The sequence below is a fragment of the Phacochoerus africanus genome, chromosome 2, assembly GCF_016906955.1.
Source record: "Phacochoerus africanus isolate WHEZ1 chromosome 2, ROS_Pafr_v1, whole genome shotgun sequence".
Classification (NCBI taxonomy): Eukaryota; Metazoa; Chordata; class Mammalia; order Artiodactyla; family Suidae; genus Phacochoerus; species Phacochoerus africanus.
This window is the reverse complement of record NC_062545.1, coordinates 98,392,972-98,414,596: the sequence shown is the minus strand read 5'-3', so window position 1 is coordinate 98,414,596 and position 21,625 is coordinate 98,392,972. Positions and strand designations below refer to the sequence as shown.

The 21,625-nt window shown below is 49.5% G+C and overlaps 1 protein-coding gene across 3 annotated transcripts in view; it reads left to right on the top strand.

The window, feature by feature from the left end:
- The window catches only part of ST8SIA5 (ST8 alpha-N-acetyl-neuraminide alpha-2,8-sialyltransferase 5), a 74,584-nt gene extending 53,586 nt beyond the window's left edge, over positions 1 to 20,998 (top strand). For all 3 annotated transcript variants that reach the window (XM_047764192.1, XM_047764198.1, XM_047764204.1), the window contains 5 exons: positions 9,194 to 9,280; positions 13,389 to 13,533; positions 17,383 to 17,495; positions 18,242 to 18,334; positions 19,719 to 20,998. In XM_047764192.1, the coding sequence (XP_047620148.1) occupies positions 9,194 to 9,280; positions 13,389 to 13,533; positions 17,383 to 17,495; positions 18,242 to 18,334; positions 19,719 to 20,187 (907 nt within the window). In that variant the 3' untranslated portion in view covers positions 20,188 to 20,998. The remainder of the gene's footprint in view (positions 1 to 9,193; positions 9,281 to 13,388; positions 13,534 to 17,382; positions 17,496 to 18,241; positions 18,335 to 19,718) is intronic.
- The last annotated feature ends 627 nt before the right edge of the window (positions 20,999 to 21,625 follow it).

Sequence of the window (21,625 nt, the reverse complement as noted above, 5' to 3'; positions counted from 1 at the left end):
GGCTTTCGGCAACACTGCATCCTTAACCCACCGAGCGAGGCCAGGGATCAAACCTGTACCCTCATGGATACTAGTTGGGTTCTTAACCCACTGAACTCCCACTCTTACCCACTTTTAAGGGCTTCCATAAAGACTAGCTGAAGTAACCTATATAAAAGTAGACAGCCCGGCAGCAGTCCCCATCTACGGTAGCACATGTAGTAGGTGCTCAATATATGTTACTGTGCCCCTTCCCCTCCTCTTTCTTTCCTTTCTGGAACCAGCAGCAGCAGCTTTTCTGGGCTGTCATTCATAGACTCCTAAGCTTAGTAGTGCAGGAAAGCTCTGGGGATAAGGTCAAACGTCGAGCTGGGATCAGCAGTGTTGTTTTTGGTCCCTGTTCTGACTGGTGGTCAGTGTAGCTTCTCTGGAGGGGACATGGGAGACAGCTCACCCTTCATCAGCGTCATTGAGCCCTGGCCTGACCACACCGTGGAGGGGTTAACCGGGCCAAGAGGATTCCAGACAGAGGGGATGGCGCAGAGGCTCGTGTCTCAGGCTCTGCATGCTGGCCTGAGGGGAAACAGAAGCCATGTCGCTATGCAGGAGGGGCAGGAGCGGCTGCAGTAACAAAGCGCCACAGACTGGGGGGCTTAAACAACAGAGCTCTCTTTTCTTTTTTTGTCACTTATTTTATTTATTTTATTTTATTTTTTCATTTTATTTTGCTTTTCAGGGCCGCGCCTGTGGCATTTGGAAGTTTCCAGGCTAGGGGTCGAATGGGAGCTGCAGCTGCCAGCCTACACCACAGCCACAGCAATGCCAGAACCCCAACCCACTGATTAAGGCCAGGGTTTGAACCTTCATCCTCATGGATACTAGTCAGATTCGATACTGCTGAGCCACAACGGAAACTCCTACTTTCTCAGTCTGGAGGCTAGAGTTCTGGGGTCAAGGAGTCAGCAGGATTAGTTTCTCCTGAGGCCTCTCTCTTTGGCTGGTATGTGGCCATCTTCTCCCTCTGTCTTCCCGGGGTCTTCCCTCTGTACCTGTTTGTATCCTAGTTTCCTCTTCTTATAAGGACATCGGTCATATTGGATGGGGCCCATCCTAGTGATGTCATTTTAGATTAACCACCTCTTTAAAGGGCTTGTCTCCAAAGAGAGTCACATTCTTATTTTGTTTTGTTTTGTTTTTTGCTTTTTAGGGCTGCACCTGCGACATACGGAAGTTCTCAGACTAGGGGTTGAATCAGAGCTATAGCTGCCGGCCTACACCACAACCACAGCAACGGTGGGATCCAAGCCCCACCTGCAACCTATACCACAGCTCATGGCTACTCTGGATCCCCAAGCCACTGACTGAGGCCAGGGATTGAGCCCTCGTCGTCATGGATGCTAGTCGGATTCATTTCTGCTGTGCCACGAAGGGAACTCCCGAGAGTCACATTCTGAGATTTGGGGGTTTAGGTCTTCAACACATGCATTTTGAGGGAAATACAATTTAGCCTTAATAGCCTTTATCACAGCTTCCATTTAGGGTCCGTATTAGAAGTTACCTGGGCCCTTTGTTTCAGCCTAAGTCTCAAACCTTGTGGGGTGTGATGGTAACCTCATTTCCCTCATCATCTGTGCCCGTCCCTTTGTCTCTTGTCAAAGACTCGTGTTGGTGGCAGTGAGTCCTCTGTGTGTTTGGCTCTACTTCTCTTCTCTGCCTTTGGGGCACCCCCTCTGATCTTCTGAGCTGAGCAGCCATCCCATCTGGTGACCCCTCAGCCTTGCACCAACTGTCTCTTCTATGTCAGTTGCCCTCCCCTGGTCCCCTGATCCTGGGAGTCTGGGCGCTGGTGGTACTGGGGGTCGGAGAGGAGAGAAAAGGCTGGGCTCTTCATGGGGCATGTGAGCTGCTGGGTCATCAGGGAGCAGTGAGCCCCGTGGTTCCTTTCCTGAGTCCTCGAGCTGAGGGTCAGTGGGCTCCCCCAGGGCTGAAATGGGAATGGCCAGAGGCTGGTCTCTGATCCAAGTGGTTCTGATGCCTCGTGGGCACCTGTGGGCTTCCCTGTGCTCTGGCTCAGAGCTGTGGAGAACCTGAGTCATCGGGAAAAGGTTAAATCTCCATCTGTGAAGGGAGGGAGCTGGATGCATGTGGCCAGAGGCCCTTCTGGTACATGAATGTCAGCTGGCATTCTGTCCAAGGAGACAGGGGTGTGCGTGATTCATCTGGCACTGAGTCTGATCCAGAATTGCTCCAATCAGTGGTAAAAAGAAGTCAGCTGGAAAATTCCCACATGGTAAAGGTCTTGTTCCCAGGCAATGTCAGATACAATGAGGAATCACTCTGTGATGATTTGTCATGAAATCACATTGTCCCTAATACTTGTAACAATTATTTATGCTTTAATTTTAGCCATTCCAGGGCCTCTTTATTTTAATTTAATTTTTTAAAAGTGATTTTTATTTTTTCCATTATAGCTGGTTTACAGTGTGCTGTCTATTTTCTACTGTACAGCAAGGTGGCCCAGTCACGCATACATATATACATTATTTTTCTCACATTATCATGCTCCACCATAAGTGACTAGATATAGTTCCTAGTGCTATAGAGCAGGAGCTCATTGCTTATCCATTCCAAAGGCAATAGTTTGCATCTGTTAACCCAGGGCCTCTTTATTTTTAAATCAGTTGCTGCTTGTGCTCACACCCTGATGGGGGCCATGCCTGGAACTTTATCTTGGATCCTCTCCTGGTACTGTTTTTCCATCTTTCTAGGGTGGAAAACCCTGCACAGAGCTCCCTCCTGAGACCAGGGGAGGGGCCGGGAGCCAGGGCTGGCTGGGCAGGGCTCTGGGGCCTGGGAGCCCTCTTGGTGCCCAAGCTTCTCTGAGTCTTGTCTGACCCTCCAGGCTCAGGACACGTTTGTGAAATGAATGAGAAAGTGAATGAGATCTGGGTGGGAACTGAAGAGGCCATGGAAGAAAAGGGGGAGAAAGAAGGAGAGTGAGATGATGGTGATCATCTCGTACTCGGCTAGAAGAATCGAGCAGAATACAAAAGTTTAGGACTTCGGAGTTCCCTTTGTGGGACAGTGGGCTAATGATTTGGCTCATCTCTGTGGCATTGAGGGCTCAACCCCTGGCCCAGCACGGTGGGTTAAAGATCCCATGTTGTCACTGCTGCAGCTGTGGCATGGGTCACAATTACGGCTCAGATTCAGTCCCTGGCCCAGGAACTTCCATATGCCAAGGGTGCAGCCAAAAAAAGCAAACAAAACAAAACCAAACAAACACAACTCAAAACAGCTTAGAAGTTCTCGCCATGGCTCAGTGGGTTAAGCATCCTACTACATTGGCTCAGGTCAATCTGGAGACTCAGGTTTGATCCCCAGCCTGATGCAGTGGGTTAAAGGATCCAGTATTGCCATGCTTCCGAGTAGGTCACAGCTGTGGCTCGGATTCAGTCTCTGGTCCAGGAACTTCCATATGCAGCCATTAAAAACAAAAAGTTTGTAATAAAAAAATAATAAAATAATAAAACCAAAAATAAATAACAATTAAAAAAAAAAGTGATAGTCCCCTGCCCCACACCCAGCCCTGCTTCTTGCCTGTTTCTTGTGGTCATTACGTCCGAGCCTCTCAGAACTGCATATGTCACATTAGTGTTCACTGACATCCTGCTCTGGTGAGTGAGGATTCAGCTCTCTCTTCTCCCACCCCAACCCCTCACTGCTTTTCCCGGCTGAGGGGTACTGCTGTTTTTAGTTCTTCTATCTATGGATTGCCTAAGTAACCTATTTCTTGTTCCACCAAATATTGGTAGGATCTTTCAACCTTGTGCTTGGGAAGATGAGGCTATTCAAATTACTGCAGCTTTTTAGTTCTAGCCTCTGGCTTCAGTCATCTGTGAGGTGACCTTTAAAATGTCTGGGCTGATAACATTTACATTCTATTTTAGCCTTCTTTTTGGTTTTCTCTATAAGCGAAGATCACGAGTTCCTGTCGTGGCTCAGCAGTTAGTGAACCTGACTAGCATCTATGAGGACACGGGTTTGATCCCTGGCCTCGCTCAGTGGCTTAAGGATCTGGCGTGGCTGTGAGCTGTGGTGTAGGTTGCAGATGCGGCTTGAATCTGGCATTGCTGTGGCTGTGGCATAGACTGGCTGCTACAGCTCTGATTAGACCCCTAGCCTGGGAACCTCCATGTGCTGTGGGTGCGGCCCTAAAAAAAAGATAAAATGCAAAGATCAGAAAATAGTGATTCTCATCTCATTTCTTGTACATTCCCCCGACGCTTTTTCCCAAAGCTTCTAATCTTTTCCCTCTCGTTGTCTCTATCATGCCCCCTTTTTTTTCCTGTTTCTTTGTTGACCAGGCATTCTCTCCAGGGTTTCCTGTCATCCTCTTGCTTGACCCTGGACAGGCTGCCCTCTTGGTGACATGCCCCCGTCCTGGGACTTCCCTTCTCTGCCTCCTTTCATTGGATTCACCCACAGCTGCTCCTTTCTCGGTTTACTCCTTCATTTTGCTTCCAGCCATCTTCAAGTAAATGTCCCCAAAATGAAGGTTAGAAAGTAAGGTTTTGAGTCTTTCTGTTTCTAAATGACCTAATTCTTCTCTTAATTCTTGGTTTGATGGGATTTTTATTCTAGGTGAAACTCATTTACCCCCAGAATGCTAAAGACCTTCTCATCATCTTCTGCTGCCCAGGGCTGAATGGCATGGTACTCCTCGTTCCTTTGGAAGGCATCTGTTTTCTTCTGTCTGCAGTCTTTCCAGACTGTGAGAGTTCTGGAATGTTCTGATGGTGTGCCTCAGTATACATACCCATGGAGACCTCTTAATCATGGAGCCCACTCAAAACTCTTGAACTTTCTCTTGTATTTCTTTGTATTTCTTATTCTCCATTTTTTTCCACTTCCTGTTCCTAAGAGTTGAATACTTATGGATTGCTTCTCATTTATTTATGTAGTCTTTTTCTTTTTCTTTTTTTAGGACCACACCTGCTGCATATGGAAGTTCCCTGGCTGGAGATCAAGTAGGAGCCACAGTCAAAGGCCCATACCACAGCAATGCCAGATCCAAGCTTCATCTTCAACCTACACCACAGCTTATGGCAACGCCAGATCCTTAACCCACTGAGCAAGGCCAGGGATTGAACCTGCATCCTCATGGATACTAGTCAGGTTTGTTACAGCGGAGCCACAACAGGAACTCTAACTCTCATATCTTTTAATTTCATCTTTCCCATTTCTTTGCCCTTTGCTTCTACTTTCTGAGAAAATTCCTTGACTTTACCTTCCAACTTTTCTAATGAACTTTTTTCTCCAAGAACCATCTGTTCTTTTTTTCTTTTTCTTCCTTTTTTTTTTTTTTTTTTTGCCATTCATGGGATTGAACTATTTTCAGGTAATGTCTGCTCTCAGACACAGAGTTCCTATCAGCTTTTTCTTGTTTTAAGTTTAAATATGAATAGATAGCCAAGGATTACCTGGTCAACCTGCAGGAAACAGGCCAAGATAAACCATCAGAAAATGGCCACAGTAAAAAACTGCTAGAGGAATAAATTAGAACTTAAAAATGTTCTATACATCTCCCAGAGAGATTAAAATAGTCATCCTTAAATAAGACTTTACATCCTTAAAATAAGAATAGATTGCTCAGGGAGTTTCCTGGTGGCTTAGCGGTTTAAGGATCCAGGGATTGAACCTGAGCTGCAACAGTGACAATGTTGGAGCCTTAAACCAATGTTGTCACTACTATGGGCAGGAAGTGTTTTTTTTTACCACTGTATCTCCAGTTCCTGCCGCATCAAGGAATTCAAAGAGTAGTTACAGGATTTATTTGAACTCAGACTTACTGATTAATTGATTCATTCATTTATTGATACAGTCAACAAATATTTACCACTCATCTGCTCTGTACCTTAGTACTGCAGTCACACTAGTGAACTCAGGCATGATCCCCTGCCCCAGGATATTTATAATTTAGTGAGAAAGATCAGGCATAGGTAACAACAGGTTATGGGTTTTGCAGAAGGGGAAGGTACAGGGGCTGTGAGTAAGCATCATCAAGGCAGGTCAGTTTAACAACAATGGTAACTATCTTACTCCTGCCGAGTACTATCCATGTGTTAGGTACCACGCTTAGTCATTTATTGCATCATCTTATTAAGTGTTAACAAACTTGAGTAGGGTAAGCAATAATCTAATGTTATGCTCATTTTATTTTATTTTTATTATTATTATTTTTTTGCTTTTTAGGGCCGCGCTGGCAACATATGGAGGTTCCTAGGCTAAGGGTTGAATCGGAGTTGCAGCTGCTGGCCTACACCACAGCCATAGCAATGTCAGATCCTTAACCCACTGAGTGGGATCCTTAATCCCACAGGGATTGAACCTGCGTCTTCATGGATGCTAGACGTATTTGTTAACCACTGAGCCATGACAGAAACTCCAAGTGTTGTGCTCATTTTATAGATGAGAAAACTGAGACCCAGGGAAGTCATATAGCCTGCCTGAGATCTCATAGTTAGGAAGTGTCTAAATTGGGTCTGATGCCCAAGTCCCCTTCTGGTTCCAAAATCTATGTTCTTAGTCACTATCCTGTATGACTTTGTCTACATCACCCCCTCCCTGTGGCACAGTCATGTATTCTCTCCATAGATGAGGCTTTCTCTGTTTGGGAACAACTACTTACCTTTCTAGTTAAACACAGGGGGACAGAATGGACCTATTTTTTACTTTATAGTTAAATGAGTGTTCATCTTTTTTTGGAATCATGCATCTTTTTGGGAAGCTGATGAAAGCTTCAGATTTTCCCTAAGTTGTGCATATGGGTGAACAGACATAGGCTTTTGCCTATAATTCAGGAGATGCATGGGTTCCCTTATGATCTTTGGTGGACCTGAGGGTAGAACCATAATTACTGTAGTTTTTTGATAATACCTAGCTTCTGGGGGCTGGTCATGTCCCCATTCATGACCAAACCAGAATGAGCTCCTTTCTTTTTTCTTATTTTTCTTTATAGGGCCTCACTCACAGCACATGGAAGTTCTTGGGCTAAGGGTTGAATCGGAGCTGCAGCTGCTGGCCTATGCCGCAGCCACAGCAATGAGAGATCCGAGCCGCTTCTGTGACCTGCACCACTGCTCATGGCAACGCCAGATCTTTAACCCACTGAGCAAGGCCAGGGATCAAACCTGCATCATCATGGACACCAATTGGGTTTGTTACCACTGAGCCACAACAAGAACTCCTGAAATGACCCCCTTTCAAAGACTCCCTTCGGCATCACTGCCCAAGATCAGCCAGCTTCTGAACTGAACCACAGCCACGTGACCCAGGACAGCTGCAAAAATGTTTGACCATGGGTTAGGGTCTGTGTGAGGTCAGGAGCAAAAAGTCATGGCTGTGCCTTTGAGGAATTTATGATCATCCAGTATCTCCCAGTATTGCTGAGAACTCCAGCCAGAGGCACTGCTCAAAGGGAAAAGCGTCCCATGATCCAATTCTTTTTGTTGGTTTCAGAGGAGAATGCTACTGAGTTCCTGTCATGGCACAGCAAAACGAATCTGACTAGCATCCATGAGGATGCAGGTTTGATCCCTGGCCTTGCTCAGTGGGTTAAGGATCCGGCATTGCCGTGAGCTGTGGTGTAGGTGGCAGATGAGGCTCGGATCTGGCGTTGCTGTGGCTTTGGTGTAGGCTGGTACCACAGCTCTGATATGACCCCTAGCCTGGGAACCTCCATATGCTGCAGGTGTGGCCCTAAAAAGGCAAAAAAAAAAAAAAAAAAGAATACTACATGATGTAGACATTCCCTTTCTAGGGAGTGCTTTGGGATAGCACAGTGCTGAGACATCCAGTCCCAACTGGAATAAAGCATTGCAGATGGTGGTTCAGACCAGAGGCTTCTCATGTCTTCCTCTCTGTCACTGGAAATTGTGATCTGCCCTTGAGAAGAGAAAGAGATGGGCATCATGCCCTTGCAGCGAGCCCTACTGTGTGCCGAGCACAATGAGGGGAGATCCACAAACCTTCTGTCAGGGAAGTGGTCTTACACCCTCTGTGGAAGATGTTCCTGGGAGAACCATGCAGGCCTTTGGAGGTGGGCACGTGAGGAAGGATGTTTTCAAAGGTACTAGGATTTGTTTTGATCAAATATGGTAAGACACACAGCCATGCAAATGACTGTTGTGAAAAAAGATGTTCTTAGGCTCACAGATCCGTAGAGACAGGAGGCATGGCACATCACGCAGGGACACACAGGGAAGCTCCAGGGTTGGTCAGGGGGCAGGTGGGGAGAGGGGAAAGCACAGATGAGATCCTTTTTTGTGGCTTTTTTGGGGTAAAAAGATTTAGGGTTGGCCAGTTTGAATACTTATGGTGGGCTCAGAGGCATTGAGCCCTTGTTATTTGATCCCTGGCCCTGGGCTGAGAAGTGCAGGTGGCTAGTGCCATTAAAGAAGTGTTTGTCCTGAGGTTGTGGGTTTGATCCCTGGCCTCGCTCAGTGGGTTAAGGATTCGGTGTTGCCATGAGCTGTGGTGTAGGTTGCAGATGTGGCTTGGATCTGGCATTGCTATGGCTGTGGCATAGGCTGGCAGCTGTAGCTCTGATTAGACCCCTAGCCTGGGAACCTCCATATGCCACAGGTGCAGCCCTAAAAAGCAAAAACAAAAACAATAAACAAGAGGTGTTTGAAGGTGTGGGGCTCTTATGTATATGGAAAGCATGCTTTCAGGGGAGTGATTTGCTCTCTCTAGGAATTAATTGACAAGGTCCCAGATGACAGAGCATCAAGAATTTAGCAAATTAGGAGCTCCCATTGTAGTGCAGCAGAAATGAATCTGACTAGTATCCATGAGGATGCAGGTTTGATCCCTGGTTGGAGACCCGGTGTTGCTGTGAGCTGTGGTATGGGTCATAGGCTTGGCTCAGATCCTGGGTTGCTGTGGTTGTGGCATAGGCAGGCCAATGGCTGTAACTCCGATTTAACCCCTAGCCCGAGAACTTCCATATGCTGTGCGGGTGTGGCCCTATAAAGCGGAAAAAAAAAAAAAGGAGAGAGAGAGAGAGAATGTAGCAAATTAGACAGTTAGTTAATATGAAGGACCAGCCCAGAATTTGGCTTAGGGATGACTGGGAAGGGAGCCTGTTTGGGGATGATGACCCTTTGTTCAGCCTGGCCCTTTCATGCCCTCTCTGTCCTTCGCTTCCAAGGGTGAAGCAGTCGGAGCTGTTCGACAGGTGGAAGAGCCTCCAGATGTGCAAATGGGCGATGAACATCTCCGAAGCCAACCAGTTCAAGTATCTATGACTCGTGTGCCCTCCCCAGCCCTTCTGCCTGTGTGGTTCTCCCAGCCACCTCTTCAGATCCTCCTCATCCTGCAAGGCCAGCCCCTTGGGGCATCTTCCCTGGAGCTGGCCCTGATTGGGCTTTGGAATCGGGGAGCGGGAAGGTTCTGGCCCAGCATGCAGGCTGAGGCGGGCACCTTGCTGGGTGCTGTTCCCCACACTCCCGCCCTTAATCCTGGCAGCAGCCCTGCATGGCCGGTGCTGTTGTCTCTAGTGCAGCCCCTGATGGTGAGGTGAGGTGCTCAAGGTCTGGGGCATTAAGCACCTTCAGCATCCTGCATGGCCTTCCCCCATCCCAGGCCAGTTCCTGGGGCAGTTGCTCTAACTCACCTCTCCTGCTTGGAGCACTTGGGTTCCTACAGCCCAGACCAGGTGTTTGAGCCCTGCCGTAGGTGATTCTCTAATTGCTCTCTAAATGAAATGGACGGAGTATAAGCTCCCAGGAGGCAAAAGCTGAATCTGTCTTTGAGAGCAAAGTCCAGTCTCTGTGATTAGTGGTGACCTGTAGTGTCTGCTAAAATTCTGTGAGTTTATGGTATGACTTTCATGCAGGTAAACCTCATTGAATGGAATGGACAGGATCCTGGGAATGTGTGTCTAGTGTGTATTTCAGGAGCTCCTATTGTGGTTCAGCGGGTTAAGAATGAGACATAGTGTCCCCATGAGGATGTAGGTTTGGTCCCTAGCCTCCATCTGTGGGCTAAGGGTCCAGTGTTGCTGCGAGTTTTGGCGTAGGTCACAGATGCGGCTCGGATCCAGTGTTGCTGTGGCCGTGGCGTAGGCCTGCAGCTGTAGCTCTGATTTGACCCCTAGCCTGGGAACTTCCATATGCCACAGGTGTGGCCATAACAGGGGAACAAAATAAAAACAAAATAAATAAACTGGATGTCAGCAATTTAGTTCGTAATTTGAATGTTCTGTGGAGCCATCTGCATGCAGGAATCCTGCATGGGAAGCTGTGAAAAGCAAAGAACACTAAGTATTTTGTATTTTCTTTATAAGTCGTTTGTTCCAGTTGCAGTTCTGGGCCAAGTCTAGAGGCAGAGAGTTGATTTAAGTGGTATGTTTTGGAGATGTGCTGCAGGTGCCAGGTCTCTGTAAGACCGCAAAAACCTAACCCTCATACAAGTAGAATGTGGGGAACAGGTCCAAGATCTGTGCTATGAACACAGCCCCAAATCTGCCTGTAGAGAGAAGCCTGTGGGGAGTGCGCGGCAGGGCTACCTGAGCCCACCAAGGGTGCAGCTGATAAGTGCTCTGCATAGACTTGGTTAATGAGATGCCATAGGATGTTGTCCAGGCTGAAAGCTAGACAGAAGCTTCATCAGTGGGATTCACATATCTAAGGAACTAATGAAGCAACGGGAAGATGATGTAGCAAGAGAAAACTGGGGTGTGCGTGGGAGCCTTTGGCAGGGATCAGCCAGTGCTCTCCAGGGAGAGGTTCTGGGGGAGCTGAGACCCTTCTGAGGGTGGAGGGATGGTTTCAGGTATGGGAAAGAGAAGTGACATTGGGTCTTGCCATGCTGTAGATGAGAAAGGTTTTCAAGGCCAGTTGGTTGCCCCCCAACCCTTTGCTCTCATTACAAGCTCATTGAATGATGATGAGATTCTTAATTTAAGAATTTGGTGCAGTCAAGTGGGGTGGGTTGAGGGAATGTGCTAGAATAGGCATGAGCATTCCAGTTAGAAGAAAGGAATCCTGTAACATAGGCCCTCCCCTCCCCTTCTGCTTGCAAATGGACACACCAACATTCTGGTTTATATATCAGTTGCGTGTGAGCTTGGTTAGTGCGACTCTCTCTCTCTCTCTTTTTTTTTTTTTGTCTTTTTGCCTTTTCTAGGGCCACTCCTGTGGCATATGGAGATTCCCAGGCTAGGGGTCTAATAGTAGCTGCAGCTGCTGGCCTACGCCAGAACCACAGCAACGCGGGATCTGAGCTGCGTCTGCAACCTGCACCACAGCTCACGGTAACGCTGGATCCTTAACCCACTGAGCAAGGCCAGGGATTGAACCCACAACCTCATGGTTCCTAGTCGGATTCATTAACCACTGTGCCACGACGGGAACTCCTGAGTCAGTCTGTCTTAATAGGGTATTTGCCATTGGACTGACAAGATGGAGTTTCTGGATCTGCCAGGTGCTGGTTTGTAATACTGACCTATGACCCCTCCCTGGCCAGCCTCGGGCCTTGTCTCCGGGAAGACTCAGTCACATTTTAAAACCCATCTTTCCCCAGGGTGGGTTGCTCTCTATGGCCAACAGCCAACTGAGCTCCCCAGTGAAGTTTCTGCAAGAGATAAAGTCACAAAAAATACTGTGTATAACCTTCCTGGCTTTGGTAACCTGGAGTCCAGAATTACAGAGGGTTGGAAGAGCCTGCCCTGCATTCTACAGATGAGGAAACAGAGGCCGGGGAGGAGACAGGACCTGCCCAGAACCCCACAGCTGGTGGGGACAGAGCAGAAACTAGAAGCCAGGCCTCTTGACACCAGGTTGGCAGCCCAAGTTTCCATCCTGTTCCTTAGGTGTGGACTTTCCAGAAACCCGTCCTCAGCTGGTCCTCATCCGGGCTCCATGGAGAAGGTGTTCCATGCCTCTCAGGGCAGCCCGGAGGTGGATATAACTGTGCCTGGAGGGCTGGGGGGAGAAGGCCAGTATGTACTTGGCCCACTGCTGCTGTTTTTGGAGAAAGCCACAGCCCCCATGTGTAAGGGTGGCAGCTGGCACCCTTTGTCAAGTCCGGCCCCTCTGCAGTCATGGTGGGGCTTTGGGTCCCCCCCCCTCCCCCGTAGGGGAGCAGGATGTGCCTAGGATCTGACTCCATCACCAAGCCTCACAGGCACACCTCACAGAATGCACTGGAGCAGAACACCAGCTGCCGAGAAGAGAATATCAGGCTTCTCCAGCCTGGCTGGCTCCCAAGCCTGCATCATCGGCCATGCTCTCCCTTAGAGGCTGTTTTTTTAAAGTCTGCTTATGTTGTCCAAGCTTTAGCCCTGCTGTAGCTCATGTTTGAATGTTTCTGTCAGTGGAAACTACAGGGTTTTTGTTTTTTTTTTTTAATAATGAACTCCTGGAGTTCCCATTGTGGCTCAGCGGAAATGAACTCGATTAGTATCCATGAAGATGCAGGTATAATCCCTGGCATCACTCAGTGGGTTAAAGACCTGGTGTTGCCATGACCTGTGGTATGGGTCACAGACATGGCTTGGATCTGGTGTTGCTATGGCTGTGGTATAGGCTGGCAGCTGCAGCTCTGATTTGACCCTTGGTCTGGGAAGTTCCATATGCCGTGGATGCAGCCCTTAAAAGAAAAGAAAAGAAAAGAAAAGAAAAGAAAAGAAAAGAAAAGAAAAGAAAAGAAAAGAAAAGAAAAGACACCTCCTGAAAAACTTCTTTTGGAAACCAGTTTTCACTTTCTGCAGGAAATCACCCAATGTCAACCCACCATCCTGATTCCTGACCCTCTATCCTTAGGATAGTTTCTGAATCACCTAAATGGCACATTTCTGTTGACTGTGTGTGTCTTGCTTTTTGACCCCATCAGGCAGGGTTGGCCTTGTCTAGAGCCAGATATGGGGCCAAAAGCCAAGGAAGAACTCTCATCCTTGGGTTTTCTGTCAAGCTGGACAAGGAGCATGTTCCTGGGGAGTGCTAGAAGGATTATGGGCTCTCGTGAAAACTCACATGAGGCAGGACCTGGTTGTGCTTGCCGTGCAGGGTTTGGAGAAGCAGGGAGGGAGTTGCAGATGGTGAAGTGAGTGATACCCAGTCAGTGCTCCAGGCCTTCAGAGGCCAGTGTGGCCAGTGGGGAGGGGGCAGCTGGGAGCTCATGGAGGGAGACGTGGTTGGACCTTGAGAGGCTCTGGCATTGGGAGGAGTATGGAACATAGGGGATGCATGGGCAGAGGTGCAGGATGGGGAGGGATGGGTGGGAAAGGATGGTGCTCCTGGGCCTCCCCCGAGGGGTTGCAATTCCACGACCCCTCTGTTCTCTAAGAAGCTCTGCTCGGCCCCGTGTCACTAGTCTCTCCCTGTCTGTCCCCTGCTCGGCAGGTCCACTCTGTCCAGGTGCTGCAATGCTCCCTCCTTCCTCTTCACCACTCAGAAGAACACGCCCCTGGGGACGAAGCTCAAGTATGAGGTGGACACCAGCGGCATCTACCACATCAACCAGGAGATCTTCCGCATGTTTCCCAAGGTGATGCTTTGGGCTGGGTGGCCTCTGGGTGAGGGCGGGGCCAAGTGCAGCCAACCCAGTGGGGCCCTCCTCACCCATGACCGTGCAGCTTGGCATCACTCTGCGGTGGCCCTGCACCCAGTTGTCTGGATCCTGACTGGCCATTCTCTTAGGCTCAGTAGAATGTCCTCTGGGTGGTGGCTCTGTCTGAGCACGGTGAAGCCAACTAGCTGTTATTTGAATGCCTTTTGGCAAGAAAGAGGTTGTAAAGTTTTGGCTATTGCCTTGTTTGCAAAGAGCCTCCTAAAGATGATCTGGGAGGGTGATTAAGCATTTGTACCCCACCCGAAGGAGGCACAGGTGCAAAAATGTACATGCAAGGCTTGTGTGTACAAGAAATCACAAACTGTACAAAGCAAGACCCTGAAAGATTGATCTCATATTGGATGAACTTGGGCAGTCCTTGTTTTGTGTTTCCCTGTCTGTCACATAGGAGTTTTGGATTAGGAAGAGGTTAAGCTGCTTAGAACAGAAAATCTAAAATATCAGAGACTTCAACAAGCGAGACATTTATTATTATTTTTTCCTTCGCATGTAAGAAGTCTGGAGGTAGGCCATTCATTCCGGGCCAGCACGTGGCTCCCAGGTCCGGGTGGGCCATGGAATGAGTGACCCCCAGAAACAAAGTGCTCAGATCACAGAGCTCAGGCACAGGTATTCACTTCTGGCCGGATCGCTGCATCAGACCTGCAGAGAAGGGACCTGGGAGCCTGTATGCTCAGCTGATTGTCATGGTTACCACCGGAAGAGGAGGGAGGTTCCATGCACCGGGTTCCTAAGCATCTCCTGGAGGGTGCCAGCCCAGGGCAGGGCTTAGTGTGTCCAGTTTGCAGAACTGCTGAAGGAGGGAGCGTGTTCAGGTCTTTCTGGATGGAATGTGAGGGCTTGGACCTCTGTGCTTAGGGGGAGTGCTAAGGAAACAAGCCCAGGGGTCCCTGCATTCCTCTTATTCAAACCAGAGTGCACTGGTATGATTCGGCTTGGGCTGGGGTGGGTGGGTGGGGGGTGCCAGGGAGGAGCTGGAGGAGGCGTGGTGTCACACCTACCCTCCCAGAACAGTGCTGGAGGGCGACAGAGTTCAAGCCAGTTTTGCAAGATGGGTCTTGCAAGGCCTGGAACGAGAGGCTGATGACAAGCAGGTGAACATGCATCCTTGGGTGACACACAGCTCCGTTATGACATATGGATCCAAGGAGGGCCCTGGGTAAGGACCACTGAGACCCAGGGAAGGAGAGAGGGGTTGCCAAATGTGCAGACCATATGGTCTCTGTCACAGCTTCTCCCCTTTATAGTTCTAGCAAGAAGCAGCCACAGACACAAGTAAGCAAACAAGTGTGGCTGAGTCCTAATAACACTTGAGTTCCTCTTAGACACTGAAATTTGAATTTTATATATTTTACACATCACACAATATTCTTTTGATTTTTTTTTCTGACTCTTAAAAAAAAAAATAGAAAATCCATTCTTAGCCTGCTGGCTGTACAGGAATAGATGGTGGGTCAGATGTGCTTGCAGGCTATAATTCACCACCCCCCAAATTAGAGCATGTGACATAGAAGTATTTCTCAAACTTCCCTAAGGTGAGTATTTTTGGGGGTTTGTTTAAAAAAAAATGCATCTTATTAGGCTGCTACACTCAGCCTGAAGATTCTGAATCTGTGGTTTGGGGATGGAGCCCAAGAATTTATATATTCCAAAAGTACCCAGGTAGTTTTGGAAGTGGGAAAGAAAGACTGACACAGGACAGAAAACACCTTTGATGCTCTCTCCAAAGGGGACTTTGTTTTTTCTTTTTTTCTCTTTCTCTGGTAAAAATCAAACGGTGCACTTTCCCCCACTGGCCATGAGATGCCCTTGTTTTTCCCGATCCTGGTCCCCGGTGGCCCATCCCTCCAGGGAAAATGTGCCATAAATGACAGTCTTCCACATGAGGGTACAGCATCTTCTTTAGATTTAGCCTAATTCCTGATGATCCCATTGCAGTGGGATTTTCCACGATGCTCGTCTGGTGGTTGGTCCCAGCACAAGCCTCAGAAGCTGACCCGGGCTGCTGTCATGTAGGGCTGGCCAGCTGGTGAGAGCTAGGACGAAAGCTGTTCTGTAGCCTCCAGGTGTCAGAGAATGGAGGGGACCTTCAAGGCCATCCAGTAATAACCACCCAGTGCCCTTGTGGAGACACCTCTGGGCCAAGTAATGCAGTGGGTGAGCCTTTCATTTACATCAGTGGTTCTCAACGTGGGGGACATTCAGCAATATCTGGACATGCTTTTGGTCGTCATGGTGATGGCAGGGCAGGGGGTACTCTTGCCATCTAGTGGGAAGAGGCCAGGGATGCTGCTGAACATTCTGTAGTGTACAGTCAGCCCCCCACAACAAGGGAATGATCTGGTCCAAAATATCAAGAATGCCAAGTTGAGAAGCTCTGCTTTACATCATCTCATTGAATCACAGGAAATAACACATTACAATCCTTTTTTTGCAAGTTACAAAATTTTAATTTGTAACAAATTTTACAAAATTTATAAAACCAAGTCACTGAGAGGTAAAAAAACTTGTCCATGGTTCCTTCATGTCATTATGGGGCAAAACGAGGATTGATTGAGTCTCTTGATGAAGGTGCCCAATCCTGGTGGGTCCTAGACTTTCCCTGTTTGGCCAAATGTAAGTCCTGCATCCTCGGCAAAGTGGGATGATTGGTCACCTTGTCCGGTCCCGCCTGCCTCAGGTTGCTCTCAGGGCCTAGACTGGGGACATGGCAGAACTAGTTCTCCTAATCAGGCCAGCATTTGCTTTTGCCTGCTTACTTGCCTATCATCACCTGCAAAGCATGCTCAGGAGCCTTTAGGGGCAGCCAGTGCCCAGCCCAAGGTACCTGGTCAGAGAGCTGTGGGTGCTTACCCCCAGTGCCTATGGGTGCCATCCTCATCAGGTAGTCCTGGGCTCCCTGGCCCCCAGCGCCCTTTCTTGGCAGAGATCCCAGTGTCCCAGCCTGCTTGCCTGATGTGACCTTGCTTGCTCAATCCTGGTCTCTTGTCCCTCTTGCTGCCAACTCCTGGCATCTGTCCTAGGCTTGTGCCCTCCTGTAGAGTGGAGGGAGGGTGTGCATTTGCAGCTCACCCTGAGCTGAAAGTGGTGAGAACTAGGTTTAGGGCCCTGCTCCCTGGTGGTCCTCTGCCTTCCTCTGCTACTGTCAGTGCCCAGAATGTCTGCATTAACCATTAAAATCTGTGTCCTTGACGTCTCAAAGAAGCTGAGCCTCCAGACATTGGGAAAACCAGAGAGGCAACCAGACTCAGTTACTCTCTCTCTCTCTTTTTTTTTTTGGTTTTTAGGGCCACACCCTTGGCATATGGAAGTTCCTATCCCAGGCTAAGGGTTGAATTGGAGCTGTAGCTGCCAGCCTATACCACAGGCACAACAGTGCAGGATCCAAGCTGTGACTGTGACCTACACCACAGCTCACGGCAACACCGGATCCTTGACTCACTGAATGAGGCCAGGGATCAAACCCGCATCCTCATGGATATTAGTTGGATTTGTTTCTGCTGAGCCACAATGGAAACCAGAGGCATCTGAAAAAGGCTGTGGGACCCGGCTTCCAGTTCCAGCACTTCCTGATTGCCAATGGAACTCAGAATGAGACTTTTGACCTCTCTTCTCATCTGCAAAGTGGAATAGCCACTTTTCTCCTGCATTCCCTACCAGACTGTCTCATGAGACCACAGGGAGTGGAGGGGAACTCAGGCACGGAGGAGAGAGATAAAGGCAGGGGTGGCACTGCCTCTGACAGCTGTGCCTTTGTGTCCTCAGGATATGCCCTACTACCGGTCCCAGTTTAAGAAGTGTGCAGTGGTGGGCAATGGTGGCATCTTAAAGAACAGCCGCTGCGGGAGGGAGATCAACAGCGCTGACTTTGTCTTCCGGTAGGAATCGCCCTGCGTCTGCACCTGCGGCTTCTACCCCCACAGCCCTCCCCCTCCGGGCCTGTCCCCCTAAGTGGTGCCCCATCCTGCTAATGCTGACCTTTACATGATTCTTCCCTGCCCCTGCAGACCCTCATGCTCTGGGTTGTTCCTTCCCCCTCCAGCTCTGTCTCTGGCCAGGGGTTGAATCTGTCAGGTCCTCAGTCTCCACATCTGCAGAATGGGAGCAAATAGCATAATGGATGTGAAAACATTGAGGACTCAAGGGGGCCATGCAGATCCATTGGTGAAGTCAATTGGGCAGCCACCTCTCTGGTTGGGTTCTACTCTCCTGGGAGTAGGGGTATCCTTGTGGCTGCAACCAGTATGAGCTTCATCCTGGCCTTACCTAAGCTAGACACTGGCCCTCGTATTTCTTCTTCCTTTTGTAGAGCCCCCTCTCATGTCTCTGGGGTGCCTTGCTTACCTCTTTAGCCTGGCTAAAGAGGATGTGTTGAAAATGAGAGCTTAAAGCAGAGAAACTTAGGTTGAGGCTGCAGTGGGATCTCATGGGGATCTATAGCCATTGGGTCACTCAGGGTTGGTGAGGGAAGGGGTTGAACTTGCCCTTCTCAGCCCGGGCCACAAATTCCACCCCCTTGGTTTCTTCTGTGTCCTTCTGCCTATATGATCACCATCCCTCTCTTCCCTGTGCCTCAGCTCCCCAGCTCCATCTAGAATGCTAGGCTGCCTTGTCTCTTCTGCAGGTGCAACCTACCCCCCATCTCGGAGAAGTACACCATGGATGTAGGAGTGAAGACAGATGTGGTCACCGTGAACCCCAGTATCATCACAGAGAGGTCAGTAGTCCTCTTTCTAGACTTATGCTGTCCAGGATGACAGGCATTCATCACATGTGACCACTGGGCACTATCCAGGCTGAGATGTGCCAAATATAAGTACAAAACATACACTTGATTTCAAAGACTTAATATGAAACAGAGGCTGGACCATACCTCATTAAGCTTTTATATCAAATACCTATTAAAAGTACAGTATTGGGGTACATGAGGTTAAAAAAATTGTAAAAATTAATTTCATCAGCTTCTTTCTACTATTTAAATGTGCTTCCTAGAGCATTGAAAATTACATTTGTGGCCTGCATTATATTTCTTTTGGACAGTGCTGGTCTAGATTGTCTTTCCCTAGAGATGAGGCAGAGAGCTTTCCAGTGTGTGATGAAGCGTGGGGGGTAGGAGTGAATGGGGGATTGCTTCCTACACAGTGTATCCAATTTGCTTTGGGGAAAAGCCTTGTGCAAAGATGTCAACAACCTACCCCCTACGGGGTCTGTCTGGGAGGCCTGGGGGAGCAGGTTAATGCATTAAAACTCCAACCTGACCTGACACCTTGGGGTCAGAGGAAGGGTAGGAGCAGGGAGAGCTGTTAAATCATGCCAGAAGCCTAGGAACATTTACAGAGTCAGCAGAGTGAGGGAGCATTAGGAGAGGTGAGCCAACTGGGAGGGCTGTTTAATGTTGGTTTTGTTGGGTTTTTTTTAGGGTCCTCCTTAACCAGGGCATAAGGAAGTTCCCAGGCTAGGGGCTGAATGGAGCTACAGCTGCCACCCTATGCCACAGTTGCAATAAGGCCAGATCTGAGCTGGATCTGTGACCTATGCCACAGCTCATGGCAAGGGCGGATCCTTAACTCACTGAGTGAGGCCAGGGATCGAACCTGTGTCCTCATGGATCCTAGTCGGGTTCATTAACGCCAAGCCACCACAGGAACTCCCGAGGTCTTTTTAACATTAAGGGAAAGATAAGTGAGGGGCTGCAGGGGAGGAAGAACCCACAGGACAGGCAGATGGTTTGGTGTCCTTCACTTTGACCTTGGGGAAGGCAGTACAGGTGAGCACCCTGAGGGCTCCAGGGAAAGACACCACTCCCCCCCTCCCCACTTCCTCTCTCATCTTACCCTCCCCCTGCAGCCACACACTTAGATACCTGTCCCTTTGCGGACAATCTACGAGGGTCTAGATTGCCCTCTCCTGCTCCCACTTAGCAAAATATAACCGTCCCAGAGGAAGGTGGAGATTCATTTGTTGAGTGAGATGAAGGGAGGTGGGGCTGGCCTTGAGAGTCCCTTTCGTCCTTTGAAAAGACTCCAGGGTGCAAAGGGGGGGTGGGGATGGGGGAGCCAGGGCCCCGGGTACTCTTCCTCTCACCCTGAGCCCTCCACCAGGTTCCACAAGCTGGAGAAGTGGCGGCGGCCCTTCTACCGGGTGCTGCAGGTGTACGAGAACGCGTCCGTACTGCTGCCTGCCTTCTACAACACGCGCAACACCGACGTGTCCATCCGCGTCAAGTACGTGCTGGATGACTTCGAGTCGCCGCAGGCGGTCTACTACTTCCACCCGCAGTACCTGGTCAACGTGTCGCGCTACTGGCTCAGCCTGGGGGTGCGCGCCAAGCGCATCAGCACCGGCCTTATCCTGGCCACCGCGGCGCTGGAGCTGTGCGAGGAGGTGCACCTGTTCGGCTTCTGGGCTTTCCCTATGAACCCCTCGGGCCTCTATATCACTCACCACTACTACGACAACGTCAAGCCCCGCCCGGGCTTCCATGCCATGCCCTCCGAGATCTTCAACTTCCTACACCTGCACAGCCGCGGCATCCTGCGCGTGCACACGGGCACCTGCAGCTGCTGCTGAGGCTAGCGCAGGCCACTCACCCGCCCGCCTGCCTGCCCAGTACGTGGAACCTTGCCGGTCCTCGCCCGCGGGCAGGGCACGGCGAGGGCCTGGGCGCTCAAATTGGCCTTCCCTGGGATGTTCAGCTTCGGGCTTGGGTCCTGCAGGCCAGGAGGCAAGGGTGGGGGCGGGGCAGAGTCAGCCCCTTGCTGAGCGGCTGCCCTGCCCATGGGTAGCACGCTCCTGGGCCACACCTCGAGATCAGGGCCCTGGGGACCTGCACCTGAATCAAGCACATTTCTTCTCCAGTTTTAGCATCTGAGAGAGCACAAACTGTATGGTCTCTTTGCAGCTAAAGGAAACCAAAGGAGGAACTGAAAAGAGGGGGACAGGACATAAGAGCATGGCTAAGATTTAACCCAGACTTTTGGGTTCCTGTGTCTTATTCCCAGGCCTCAGCCATGCATTGTTATCTGGAATCTCAGAGCTTAGAGGCCAAACCAGTGGCCAGAGCTTTCTGTGGGTACAGCGGCTCCGACAGGTCCAGAGATTATCAACCAACTATAACTAACTAACCCACTGAGGCCATTAAGTGGCGCTGTGAGATCTGATACAAGGCCTGTGTGTTTGGATCTTTGCTGAAACACCACTGGCAGAGGAGAGCCACACCCTGCAAACACGTCCTCAGATGCACACACAAGTCTTGGTGCCTCCAGGTTCAATCCTGCGTTTGATCTTTTGATGAGAAGGAAATAAACCAGACCAGCCATTTGCACTAAGGTTTTCAAGCCAGTGTTATCAACTCAATAAGTGCTTAGCGACTTGCTTCCTCTTTTGTCTCCTTATTTTGAGCTCTGTTTTAACCAGGAGTTATTTATAAAATCCATCCCTCTGTATGTTCCTAAATACTGCAGAATCTTGCTGTATCGTGTTCCTGATTTGGAACTGTAAGGCTCCAGACTGGAGAGCGCTGACATGTGACTGACTGGTGGGTGAGCTTAGCTGATGATAGTGAGCCATGGTCTCCGACACCAGCACCACTGAGGTTCTACTGTAAAGGCAGGGCTTCCCACAGTGCGCAGCCTGGTAGCCTTTGCACTTATGGACCCACAGGGCCTGTGCTTTGGGAAGTTAGCTGTGCCAAGGCTGAAAGGAGTGCACGTGTCATCTCACATCCCTTTGCTTCCCCCGTGGTATTTCCATCATGGTTGCGGCTATGCCTAGTACGCACCATTGGTGAATTGCCTTAGAACTTAGCTTTGCAAAATCGTAGGAATGTTAGTGCTAGAGGATCTTGAGCCACCTCCCTCCTCCCTCTCCTTCCCCTCACCCTTCTTTCCTTCCTCCTTTCTCCCCTCTCTCCCATAAGCATTTCCAGAAGCCTATGCTGCTTTGGTTTGGGGCTGGGCTTGGAAAGACATGATGACAAATAAAGGGAGTAAGGATCTCTGTCTTCGCG